This window comes from Clupea harengus, chromosome 5 (genome assembly GCF_900700415.2).
Source record: "Clupea harengus chromosome 5, Ch_v2.0.2, whole genome shotgun sequence".
In the NCBI taxonomy this organism is placed as follows: domain Eukaryota; kingdom Metazoa; phylum Chordata; class Actinopteri; order Clupeiformes; family Clupeidae; genus Clupea; species Clupea harengus.
The window spans coordinates 13,411,465-13,424,122 of NC_045156.1; the positions used below are offsets into that span (position 1 = coordinate 13,411,465).

The following is a 12,658-nucleotide window of genomic DNA, read 5'->3' on the forward strand; positions in this document are numbered from 1 at the left end:
TTTAGATATGTAGGCGCATACGCTCTATGTATCTACTTGTCTGCATTAGGATATTGATCGTTGTCAGAATGGATCTTCTGCTCAAAGCTCAGAGAGCATGTAGGTCAAAACATGATTGATTTAATATAGGTTATGGATTTCCATCTTCAGCGGGGTCACTCGCCCTCCAGCCTTTACATTATTACAGCTGACAGTGTGAAGTGATCTCAGTCTGGAGCTGGATGTGGGCCAGACCTGGGCCAGACCGGGGCCGTAGCTCCATCCTTATCCACTACAGTCTGGAGCTAATAAGGAGGATTTCAGTGCATGTGAATGAACCACAACAAATGGGGGAGGGGGAGGGGGGGAACAAAGGGATTTCACACACCCACACACACACACACACACACACACACACACACACACACACAGACAGCGTGTGAAAATACACCACCTGACAATGAACTGGTGGCATTCCAGTTTGCGCATACGGCTGGTAATTTTTCATCGCCCCCTTACATTTCCCACTCTCTGCTGTGCCTCTGTGCAGCCCCATTAACCGCTACAGGCAAGGGAGGGGAGGGGGGAGTGTGTGTGTGTGTGTGTGTGTGTGAGAGAGAGAGATAGTGACACACAGAGAGGGAGAGAGGAGAGGTGAATGTGCAGAGAGAGAGAGGCTGTGTGTGTGTGTGTGTGTGTGAGAGAGAGCGGAGAGGCGGATGGGGAGAGAGAGGGAGAGAGAGAGAGAGAGAGAGAAGGAAGGGGGAGGTCTGTGCTGTGCTGTGCTGCGTCTGTGTCCGCTGTCAGTCGGCTGCTGTGAGCTTCAGCTGCAGCAGGCGGAACCGGAGAACAGAGAGAAACGGACAGAGTGTGAGAGGAGAGAGAGGGAGGGAGAGAGTGAAAACGAGGGAGAGAGAGAGAGAGAGAGCGTCTGGGCAGCACGGAACCAGCTGCAGCAGCAGCCTGGCAGGAAGCGCACACACAGAGGAGGAGGAGGAGGAGAAGAGGAGGAGAAGAAGACAGGATTTGCGTTTCTGATTTTCTGTTTTTCTTCCTCCGTGTTCGGGGAGAGAGAGGGCTGTGCCTGTGGATTCCTTTCCCTCTCTTTTCTCTCTCCTCTTCTCCTCTCTTTTGTCCTGTATCTCGCTCTCTTCTTCGCCTGCTGCTGGCTGAAGGATCTCTACGTGCCCCCATGCAGGAGGGATGCTTAGGGGTAGCGTGAAAGGACGAGAGCCTGGCGTCAAGACCGAACCGAAAGCCGAGGGCACTAGGACCTACACGCCGGCAGAGGGCAAGGGCGCTGGTACAGCCACCGATATGGCTGCCAAGAGGGGTAAATCCGGGGTGCCAACCAGCGGGGTGCCCCGTAGCGAGCTGAAGGTGTACCGGGTGGGCAGCACCGACGGGCGCCTCCCTGTGAACACCAACCTGCGCAAGCAGCGCTCGCTCACCAACCTGGCGGTGCTCACCGACGCCGAGAAGAAGATGCAGCTGTATGAGCCCAAGTGGTGCGACGACATGGGCAGACCGGGCGCCGGCGGGCACCTCAGAGCAGGCAAACCCAGAGCGGCAGGCGTAGGGGGAGTGGGAGGCGGAGCGGGCGGCGGCGGTACCCAGCTTTCGCGGAACCTCTCCAAGTCGGAGCACTCGCTCTTCCAGAGCAAGCCCAAACCCTTCAGCGCGCTGGCGGCACCCACCGCGCCGGGCAAGGGGCAGAGCCGCATCCCCCGCGGGCCCTACGCCGAGGTCAAGCCCCTCAGCAAGGCCTGCGAGGAGTCAGGCAAGTCTGACGACGACATCCTCTCCGCCAAGGCCAAGGCCGCCGCTGCGGCGGGTGCCAAGAAGGGCGCGGCCGTCGCCCCCGGCGACACAGAGGGCAAAGGTCAGGCAGGTCAGCCCTTCCTCAAGGTGGACCCGGAGCTGGTGGTCACGGTGCTGGGAGATCTGGAGCAGCTGCTCTTCAGTCAGATGTTGGGTGAGTACAGCAAGAACAACCCCAGAAAGAACACAAACACTGGCCCAAATCTTGGTGGGTTCAGATCTGGAGTCAGTCCACAGGTATCTGGCCCAAATCTGGGTGGGTTCAGTTCTGGAGTCAGTCCAAAGGTATCTGGCCCAAATCTGGGTGGGTTCAGTTCTGGAGTCAGTCCACAGATATCTTGGTGGGTTCAGTTCTGGAGTCAGTCCACAGGTATCTTTGTGAAAGTCGCTTGCGAAGCAGAGCTCCAAATCCAGGCTAAACCTGTTGGCTGAAGAACAAGTGCCACCCCTTGGCTAAAGCGTGGGCATCCACACCCCCTTTGCCCCCTCTCTGCAGTTGGCAGCGCCACCTGCTCCCTACTGTGGATTTGTTGGCTGCTGGCAGATGATCGAGAGCTGCCCAACGCTGACAGATGATCCAGAGCTGCCCAACGCTGACATGATAAACAGTGATAAAGGCTTTTGGCTGCTTCTAACTACCTGTGCATATGTGTGTGAATATGATTGTGTGTGTGTGTGTGTGTGTGTGTGTGTGTGTGTGTGTGTGTGTGTGTGTGTGTGTGTGTGTGTGTGTGTGTGTGTGTGTGTGTGTGTTTGTGTGTGTGTGTGCATGCATGTCTGTGTGTGTGTTTATAAGTGTGTGTGTACAGAGTGTTTTCCTGCTCTTTCTTTGTGCATGTCTGTGTCCTTGAGGATCTCCGTGACTCTCTATTGTGTGAAAAACTGCAGGTAGTGAGGATGGCACCACTGCGAGCGAGGGCTTTGTTGTGTGTGTGTGTGTGTGTGTGTGTGTGTGTGTGTGTGTGAGTGTGAGTGTGTGATGGCACCACTGCGAGCGACGGCTTTGTTGTTGCTGCAGATGGCACTCCTGCATAGCCTGCAACACGCTTTCCTCACTCCTCAGTGTGCATCGCTGGGCGTGTGTTTGTGTGTGTGTGAGTGTGTGTATGTGTGTGTGTGCCTGTATGAGCGTGTGTGGCAGCTAGTGTGAGTGTGTATGTGAACGTGTGTGTGTATGAGCGGCAGTGCCATAGATTACGCCCTGGTTTATTTCCTAACGATATACAGGCGCCCTACAGGCATCTCCCTCTCTCTCTCTCTCTCTCTCTCTCTCTCTCTCTCTCTCTCTCTCTCTCTCTCTCTCTCTCTCTTTCTCTCTCTCACACACACACAGTTTCTATCTCTGTCTCTCTCTCTCCCTCTCTCTCTCTCTGTCTCTCTCTCTGTCTCTCTCTCTCTGTCTCTCTCTCTCTGTCTGTCTCTCAGTCTTTCTCTCTCTCTCTTTCTCTCTCTCTCTTTCTCTCTCTCTCTCTCTCTCTGTCTCTCGCTCTTTGTCTGTCTCTCTGGCACACTGATCTCGTTCCTGGCGGCTGCCACTGCTGCAGAGGTGTGATCTACAGATGTAGATCCTCTGCTCCTCTCTACTCCTCTCTGCTCCTCTCTGTTCCTCTCTGCTCCTCTGCTCCTCTCTGTTCCTCTCTGTTCCTCTCTGTTCCTCTCTGCTTCTCTCCTCTCCTCTCTGCTTCCTCTCTGCTTCTCTCTGCTTCTCTGCTCCTCTCTGCTCCTCTCTGCTCTCCTGGCTCTCTGGTTCGGTAGCCGTCATGTTTACTCCTTCTCTGGTTCTGTAGGTCACTTCTGTCCTTCTCTGGTTTTGTGGTTGTCCAGCTGTCTGCTTCTGTAGTTGTCTGCTCTCCGCTCCTCTGTGTCCCTCTATGTGTGAGAGGAGAGATCTGGCCTCACACAGGAACAATGGAGTCTGAAAATAGACCACAGCATGTTGAAATCATTTTCACCTCCCTCACTGCCGAGTGCTTAATTCAGCTCTCATCACCCCCCCCCCCCCCCTTCACCGTCCATTCATGCATGGATGATGACAGATGGTGCCCCCCCCCCCTCTATTAAAGGAGAATATGGAAAGTGAGATGAGTGGGCAATGCCCCCCCCCCCCCTCCTAACAGTGCTGCAATGCCTGTTCATTTGGATTGAGGTGTCACTGAGGCCTACATGTGTGTTGATACATGGTCAAGAGGATTAAGTGAGGTGCATGAGTGTGTTTGTATGCCTGTGTGTCCAAGTTTGTGTGTGTGTATGTGTGCGTGCGTGTGGGCGTGTGTGCGTGTGTGTGGGTGTGCGTGTACGAGTCTCTGTTTGTTTTTACGGGCAGAAGATATTGCAGTGCTGTCTTTTCTCTGCGGACGCAGCGCTGTCCAGGATGTTCTGAGATATTGAGAGATTATTGGATTTCCCATCATACAATTCCATTATCTGATGTAAGGAGCGAGGCAGACACCCCATTATCTCCTCGGGACCAACAGGAGCCAGCAGCCATGATGTTTAACCCAAACAGGTCTGCCTCCCGCTCAGTGGTGTAACGTAGTAACGACGGGCCCAGGTGCAAGATATTATGACGGGCCCTCCTAGTGAACGCAAAAAAAAAAATCGTAGCGTTCCCTACTTCCGCAACCGCGTCTAAAAAAACGCTAATCAAAGGTGTTTGTTATCGATATAAATAGTATTTGATTAATCAACCTTACATATTTCAGAAGCAATGGGTGTGTACACAATGAACTAAGTCTTGTTTGACTCTTAGCAGGAACATTTCTTACCGTAAAAATTGTTAGAAAGTAATAATAATAGCGACCACTATTTACCCAACTTGTAGCCTAGTAATCCTGCCCTACCATAATGTATGTAGGCTATAACTTGTCTTGAAATGTATATCTATCACAATAGCCGTAGGTTACCTGTTGTATGGAGCTCCTCCTGTTCTTTTTTCTCTTGCCCTTTTCTACTTCCATCTTGTGCTTAAAAGGCATTGTTACGAGTAAAATTGTGCTGTGCTCATTGAACTAGCATAGGTTATCAGACCTTCGAATTGGTTTAACTATAGCGTATTGTATCGTCACATGATCAAATAGAGACTTGACATTGGACAACAACATACATATTACCCAGCAACCATCATTGCTAATCACAAAAATACCAAAGAAAATAAGAACATATTAATTTCATTGAATAGTTTTTTAATAGTTTATATATTGTATGTAGGATAAGCATATAATTTTGTTATAAATTGCTACTTTTCCCCAAAAAATTATAACAACCATGACTGAGATAAGTTTGCCTTTTCAAGTGTATAGATAGCGTTTGACACTGCCATCATTTTAAAAAACAGCGCGTATTTGAACATAAGCATATCCGAGAAAAATTGAATCTGTTCTGAAATTGAGGGTGGGCCCGTCGAGCAACGCCTGTCGCTGGGCGTGCTCGGTGAGAGGAGGGCCCCGTCTCGCGATGCATGTATATCTTTGGGCCCGGCTACGGGCCCCGACACCCCACGGGCCCAGGTGCAGCCGCACCTGCTGCACCCCCTACAGTTACGCCCCTGCGCCCGCTCCCATACCTGCTGCCTCCTGGCCTGCTTTCTCTGGCAGACAGGGGAAGCTGTAGCCTGTTGTTGTGTCATTGGCTGCCGTGGTGATGAGCCACTCCCCCTCTTTGTGCTCAGTGGGCCTGCTCCTGGCTGTAGCCAATCATGTTGTCTTCCAGGAGATGGGGAAATATGACTGTGTGTGTGTGTGTGTGTTTGTGTGTCCATCTGTGTGTAAGGAGACTTTTTGTGCGTATGTGAAGTGGGTGTATGTGAGTTTGGATTTCTGAGGGTGGGGAGTGTGTTTGTACGCATGTGTGTGTGTGTGTGTGTGTGTGTGTGTGTGTGTGTGTGTGTGTGTGATTGTGTGTGTGTGTGTGTGTCCGCCCTTCTGGCACAGAGGCCCTCTGAGTTAGTGAACTAATGATGACATCAGGCCTGTGCTCTGCTCCGGCTGCCATTTAAACTAGGCGTCTTCCTCTCAGTGCAGCGCTGGTCTGGCCAGCAGTCCTGGCCTGGCACCACTGCCTCTACACCCCACCCCACCCCTGGCACCACTGCCTCTCCACCCCACCCCACCCCTGGCACCACTGTCTCTCCACCCCACCCCATCCCTGCTTTTTCCATCAGAGCAGAGGCTGTCTCCTGCCCCGCTCCTGGGCGTCTGAGGGGACAAACGCTAATAGACATGAATAGCTCCAATAACAGCTTAGCATAAATTACTCCCATGAGGGACCTGAGATGTTTGACATTCAGGGAAAACAGGAAGAATGGAATCGTCCCCACATTTACATATAAATCAGAATGTGTGTTTGTAGTCTCTGAAGTGTGTTCTGGATGCGGTGACTGTGGAATGCGATGCGATGGAGCTGCGGCTCAAGCTACAGGCTAACCTCATAGGTCACAGCTGAGCTCTGTTGCAACAAATGCACTGCACAAATCATATCGCATTTCTGTTCATGAATTCTACACATTTCCAACAGAGAAATATGGAACCACTGTGTGCGGTGTCCTATTAGCTGTCGGGTTGCAGGTAGTTTGGACAGCAGTATGCTCTTTACATGCAGCAAAAACATTCTTTAATAGCAAAAAAACCCTGCCTACTGAGGTTTGAGTACAATTTCTATCGTAGCTGTGAACTACTCTTTCTTCAGGCATGGGGAATCCTCCTGTTATGTTACAGGAGTCTGGTGAAGGTCATTCCTCTCTCACAGATTCATTTCTGTTGGTTGCCATGTTAGCAGGATGCGCGTTCCATGTTATCTGTGTAATTCTGTTTGCATTGATAAGAGCTGCATCCACATTAATTGGTTCCCCTGATGTGGTACCCATTTGCTGATTAGCATTGCTGATTGGCATATGTTGTTAATACATAATTGTATGTGTGTGTGTGTGTGTGTGTATGTGCATCAGTGAAGATTATCCAGTTAGCTAAGGAGCTAATTTTGCATTGGTGGCAAATCTCAATGCAATACAGGCCATTGCTCAGCAGTAGCGATTAAGGACATTAGAACATTATGACTATCGCAACTACTCATAAAAGAACACATGCAAACACAAAACCAGTATATATATATATATATATATATATACTCAAGAACACATGCAAACACAAAACCAGTATATATATATATATATATATACTCGGGAGTTAAGATACACACGCATATTGGAAGCTGATAGTATAGTGAGCTCAATGCAATATTTCCACATTATTTTACATATACTTCTTTGTACAAGTATATATATATATATACTTGTACAAAGAAGTATATGTAAAATAATGTGGAAATATTGCATTGAGCTCAATATTGCATTGAGCTCACTATTGCATTGAGCTCACTATATGCAATATTTCCACATTATTTTACATATACTTCTTTGTACAAGTATATATATATATATACTTGTACAAAGAAGTATATGTAAAATAATGTGGAAATATTGCATTGAGCTCACTATACTATCAGCTTCCAATATGCGTGTGTATCTTAACTCCCGAGTTGGCTCTGATATGATACCCTTGTCACACCGCATGAGACGTCCAGCAGTGTTAGCGGAGTACTGGCTCTTGTTTTATGAGTTGAAGTTGATCTGCATTGATTGGGTCCCGCAGCCACAGATGGAGGTTCTTCCTGTCCAGGGAGCAGGGAGCGGTCTGCCAGCACCACCCTTTGGGTTGAGCTCTAAAATAAACAGCCAGGAAAGTCAAGGACACACTCCTTCATAGTGGATCAGCACAGATGAAAACAATAGAATAGAATAGAAAACAATAGAATTGAACTGAACTAAATTGAATGGAATTTAATTGAATTGAAGTCAAGTGAAGTTAAGAGAACTGAAGTGAGTCGAACATGACCGTATTGAAGAATTTCAAGAATTGAGTTAAATTGAAATGTAATGAAATCAAATCAGTTAAGTAGAATTCAATATAATGCATCATTTCCAGTCACAGAATGGCTTCTCCCGCCATGTCAGTCACACATTGGCTTCTCCTCCCCTGGAGACACACGAAGCCTAGTCCATCCACCCCTGCCAGTGTTATGTAGATTAGAGTACTCTTTTAATCCATTAATGTGTTTTTGGAACATTTGAATAATAATGCAGTCCACTGGGGAGGGGTTTAATTGTTTCCATTAAGCTGATAACAGCTACTTAGCCAAACACACATACACACGCACGCGCACACACACACACACACACACACACATACACACACACACACACACACACAGACACACACACACACACACACACACACACACACACACAAACAGCAAGCAGGGAGACAGGGGAACAGGCCAAGGGAACTGCCCTGATGACAGCTGATTAAGGAAAGGACATGGGGTGGATATGGGCTGGATGTACACCTGAGTCAGCTGCAAGGGCACCTCTTACGGCTTGTTTACACTTAGCACATCTGCGAGTACACAAGGGTCCGCTAGGGTGGTCCGCATGACGTACATTTCATCATCAGAGGGTGTTTGGCGGCTCTGTGCGGACGTCCTCCGATGTTTTGAGACCACGCGGACAGGTCCACTATGCTACAAGAGCAGCAACTGTGCAACGGCGGACGTAAAGTGGACTAGAAAGAATAACAAGATGAAATACATGTCCGTGGTATCCGCAACTGTCCGTGTGCGCGTCCGCAAGCGAGTATAATCAAGGTCATAGGCTGTGTCCGCACGTAATGTCTTTTTCTGATAAAAAACGATGGTCAGAACATATAGTTCACTGAACATACATTTATCCACCACTACCCTCCCTATTTTCGGTGGTTGTTATGGAAACCGACAGGTCTCACTACTCTGCTTGTGATTGGTCAGCTGTCAATAAATCGCTTGACGTAGGGAGTTTGGAGAGGTTGGATTTTTTCAACTGAAAAAGATACCTTGAGCTGCAGAAAACAATGCTGGAAATGGTGCTAAAAAAAAAACATTCGAAAAAAACATTCTACTCCGTAGGATTTTCATGTAAAACAGATGCTGACCGCTTCAGAAAGGACACTAAATGTGAACACAGTCCTACCAAACAAATCTCACCACCATACCAAAGCAGCTTGTGTACTAGTAGAGTATACAAACACACAAGGCATGTTAATTTGCTTTTGTAAAAGAGACAATCCTCAATACACCTTTCAATAATGTAATATTGCAGGGGATGATATCTGATTTGCACCTGTTTCTACATAACCAAGTCTGCAGTAAATTAAGGCTTTAAGACTGTGTAGCAAATTTTGGCTTGAATTGCAAAAGCATTGGAGGGTTATGCTAGTTTTCTCCTCTGCTTGCTTGTAGTCTTGGCTTTTTGAAGATGCTCAGTGTTCTATGAGCCCAATAAGAAGCCCTCATTAGAGCCAGCTAGCCGCTCTGCAACAAAGCCCAGTGTTTGTTCTGGCTGGACTAAATACAAAAACGGATGAATGACACAAATTTGAATGCACTTTATGGCCAACGATGGAAAAGGAAAGCATTATTTCGTTCCACGGCATCTCATTTGGCGTAGTATATAGTTATCATGAAAGGAGAACATTGATGTCTTTAGATGGATAGAGGCTATTTGTGGATCTCTCTCTCTCTCTCTCTCTCTCTCTATCTATCTATCTCTCTCTCTCTCTCTCTCTCTCTCGCTCTTTCTCTCTTTCAAAAGACCTCATCCCTATTTCCAAGTCCTTCCGCAGGGTCCCCATAATGGCCTTATCTATGTGTATGTGTATCTGGTTGAGGCAGTCAGTGTGGAGTAGTATCCATTTGTCCCCTGGAAAGTCCCCCCCTGTCATCACGAGGCCACTCCGGAGGAAGTGGTGCTCCTGCCTCCTGCATACAGATGCCCATGTGTTGTGCACAGTTAAAGCTAGAAATAGCTCAGCTACTACAGCTTATTCCGGAACAGATGTGGCCGTATCCACGCCTGGTCTGGGCCGTATCCACACATATGCTACGTCATATGCCATGTCAAATGAAATGTAGGCAGGCTGTCCCAGATGGAAGCACCCATCCCTAACCCTAACCTTAACCATAACTTGTAGTTACAGAGTTTCAACAAATAGTTTGTTATTAATCTGAGCATCTGTAGATAGTCTATAGGGGACCATCCAAATAAAGTGTGTTTATAATCTGACCATCTGTAGATAGTCTATAGGGGACCATCCAAATAAAGTGTGTTTATAATCTGAGCATCTGTAGATAGTCTATAGGGGACCATCCAAATAAAGTGTGTTTATAATCTGAGCATCTGTAGATAGTCTAGAGGGGACCATCCAAATAAAGTGTGTCCCAATTATGACATTCTAGACATGAAGTACAATACAGACCAAATGATGACATTCAGGTAGCACAGTACAGAGATAAAACAGATGTGGAAGTGCTTTACATTAAGGTCCAATCAACTGTTGTTCAATTAATGACAATGAACAGACCCTCTATGTAATGTAATGGAATGCTGAAATTAATAGTTTGTCCCTTTGAAAGTAACAGTATGCTGGGTTTTACTGCTTTGGGGGGGTAGTTTTGGTAATAACTAGTGTTTGTATTGGGTATACACACACCTACTAGCTGCCAGTCTATTCAAATGTATTTTATCTGTGCGAAACACTACAACAGCTGATACGACACAATGTTGCCAAATATGTCGTCAAAATAAACCAGTTAGCAAGCTAGCTAGCAAGGCAAGTTTGTCCGCTTTTAGCTAGAAAGCTGACTACTTTTAGACGACATAAAAAATCCTTAATGCATTTACTAATAGCGGCCTTAATAAGAACTTAATTTAGCATGAAAGAAATGTAATGAGCGTGAGAGAGGCACGGTAGCTTCATCCTCAGGCCCTCTAGATTCCCTGGGTAGGCAGGCCAGATGGAGAAAACAACATGGACATGCCAGGAACCTGACTGCAGGAGAGAGAGAAATTAGACATGCAGATAGATATAAAGAGACAGAGAAAGAGAGAGGGAGGGAGAGGGGGAGCCTGAGAGGGAGAGAGAGAGAGGGAGAGAGAAATTACATTTTCCGTCTTGGCGCAGGACGTGAGCCGTCATTCCCATAAACCCGGATTGGAGTTCTGACCCACGCTGGCAGGGCCAGAGCTCAGATAGCCGGTGCCTCTGGGCTGGGCCCGGATCATGTGCACTCTGGGCTGGGTTGGGCACCGGATCATGTCCGCTCCAGATCCAGCGGCTGTCATGAGTGGCTGAAGGGAGATGGAGGCTGCCTAGTGATGGGCCTTCTGAGAGGGACAGATGGAGAGAGCTGGAGGGGTGGGGGTTTTGCGGTGACAGTGACCCCTGCCAGGCCTCCCTAAGGCAAGGAGATAGAGAGATGAAAGGGAGAGCAAATGAGAATTTACTGTGTGGGATTTACTCCCCTGGGTCTCCAGATAGTCTTTCAGGAGGATCAGGACTGCAGGCTTTTAACTGCCTCCACTACCTGGCTCACCCCCTTCATGTGAAACCCTATAGTGTGTGTGTGTGTGGGTGTGTGTGTGTGTGTGTGTGTGTGTGTGTGTGTGTGTGTGTGTGTGTGTGTGTGTGTGTGTGTGTGTGTGGGGGTGGGTGGACTTTAAGTAGGGGTGAGTGGGTGGTTGAGCAGGTGTGTATACTGTGTGTCCGGGAGAGGGGGGGGGGGGGGGGGTAAATGGAAGTGAGTGTGAGGCATTTTTTGTGTGTGTATGTGTGCTTGTGTGTGTGTGTGTGTGTGTATGTGTACTTGTGTGTGTGTGTGTGTATGTGTGTGTGTGTGTGTGTGTGTGTGTGTGTGTGTGTGTGTGTGTGTGTGCCCGCATGCATAGTGACTTAGTGATTGGGCTGTGCTAGTGTGTATACTGTGTGGGTGTGAGTGTCTGTGTATGTGTGTGTGGGTGTGTGTACATTTCCTTTGAAACTGTAGTAGCTTTGATTTTCATGAAGTAAAAGTCAAGCGCCTTCCAATTTGCACTGTTTCGGGACTTAAATATCCACTTGATGTAAAATGACATGACATGACATCTTAACAGGAAACTTAAATTACATACGCATACGCATTCATACTCAGCCAGCCTCAATACATTCTTAGTGTGCGTAATTGTATAGGTACATGGCTAGATCATATGAGGGAAAATAAAGGTATATAGAGTGTATTTAGACACAGACGGGTCAGCCTTCATCATATGTAAAACATCCTGAGCTCTGGGAGGTACTGAGAGAGAATGACGGTGAAATCACAGCTGCTGTGCAGCTGAATGGAACTCTGGGGTTTTAGCTGAGAGGCCCACAGATTTCTCCTCTCTGATTATCTCATTGTTTTCAGCTCTGACAGGCCGTCTCTTCGATGTGTGAATATGAGAGAGAGAGATTGAGATCAAAACAAGACAGAAACATGAAGAAAAGCCCCCCCCCCCCCTTCCTCATTCATTATCTACTTTTCTGGCTGCTGTGCCGCTGATGGTACTCTGATTAAAACAGTGATATGTTTTTCAACGCAGCCTCAGGGGACTGGCATCAAAAGGGGTCCCTCTCAGTATCTACCCCATAATATGTGCTGGTTCTGGGCTGTTCCCTCTCAGTATCTACCCCCTAATATGTGCTGGTTCTGGGCTGTTCCCTCTCAGTATCTACCCCCTAATATGTGCTGGTTCTGGGCTGTTCTCTCTCAGTATCTACCCCCTAATATGTGCTAGTTCTGGGCTGTGCCCTCTCAGTTCTTACTGCATAATATGTGCTGGTTCTGGGCTGTTCTTAGACTGGATGTGGACCCAAGCCCAGTTAGTGTCGGATCCATCCCAGTGTGAAGAGTTGCGTGGCGTTTTGTCTTCATCGAGTCCCTTTGTTGTTTTAGTGTCCTTTACTTCCTCTGGTCT

General features: G+C 47.8%; 1 protein-coding gene across 1 annotated transcript in view; it reads left to right on the forward strand.

Annotated features, from left to right (window-relative positions):
- The first annotated feature begins 1,064 nt into the window (after nt 1-1,064).
- The window catches only part of LOC116220520 (neuron navigator 1), a 22,864-nt gene continuing 11,270 nt past the window's right edge, over nt 1,065-12,658 (forward strand). The window contains exon 1 of the mRNA XM_031567780.2: nt 1,065-1,954. Coding sequence (XP_031423640.1) covers nt 1,183-1,954 — 772 coding nt within the window. The 5' untranslated portion in view covers nt 1,065-1,182. The remainder of the gene's footprint in view (nt 1,955-12,658) is intronic.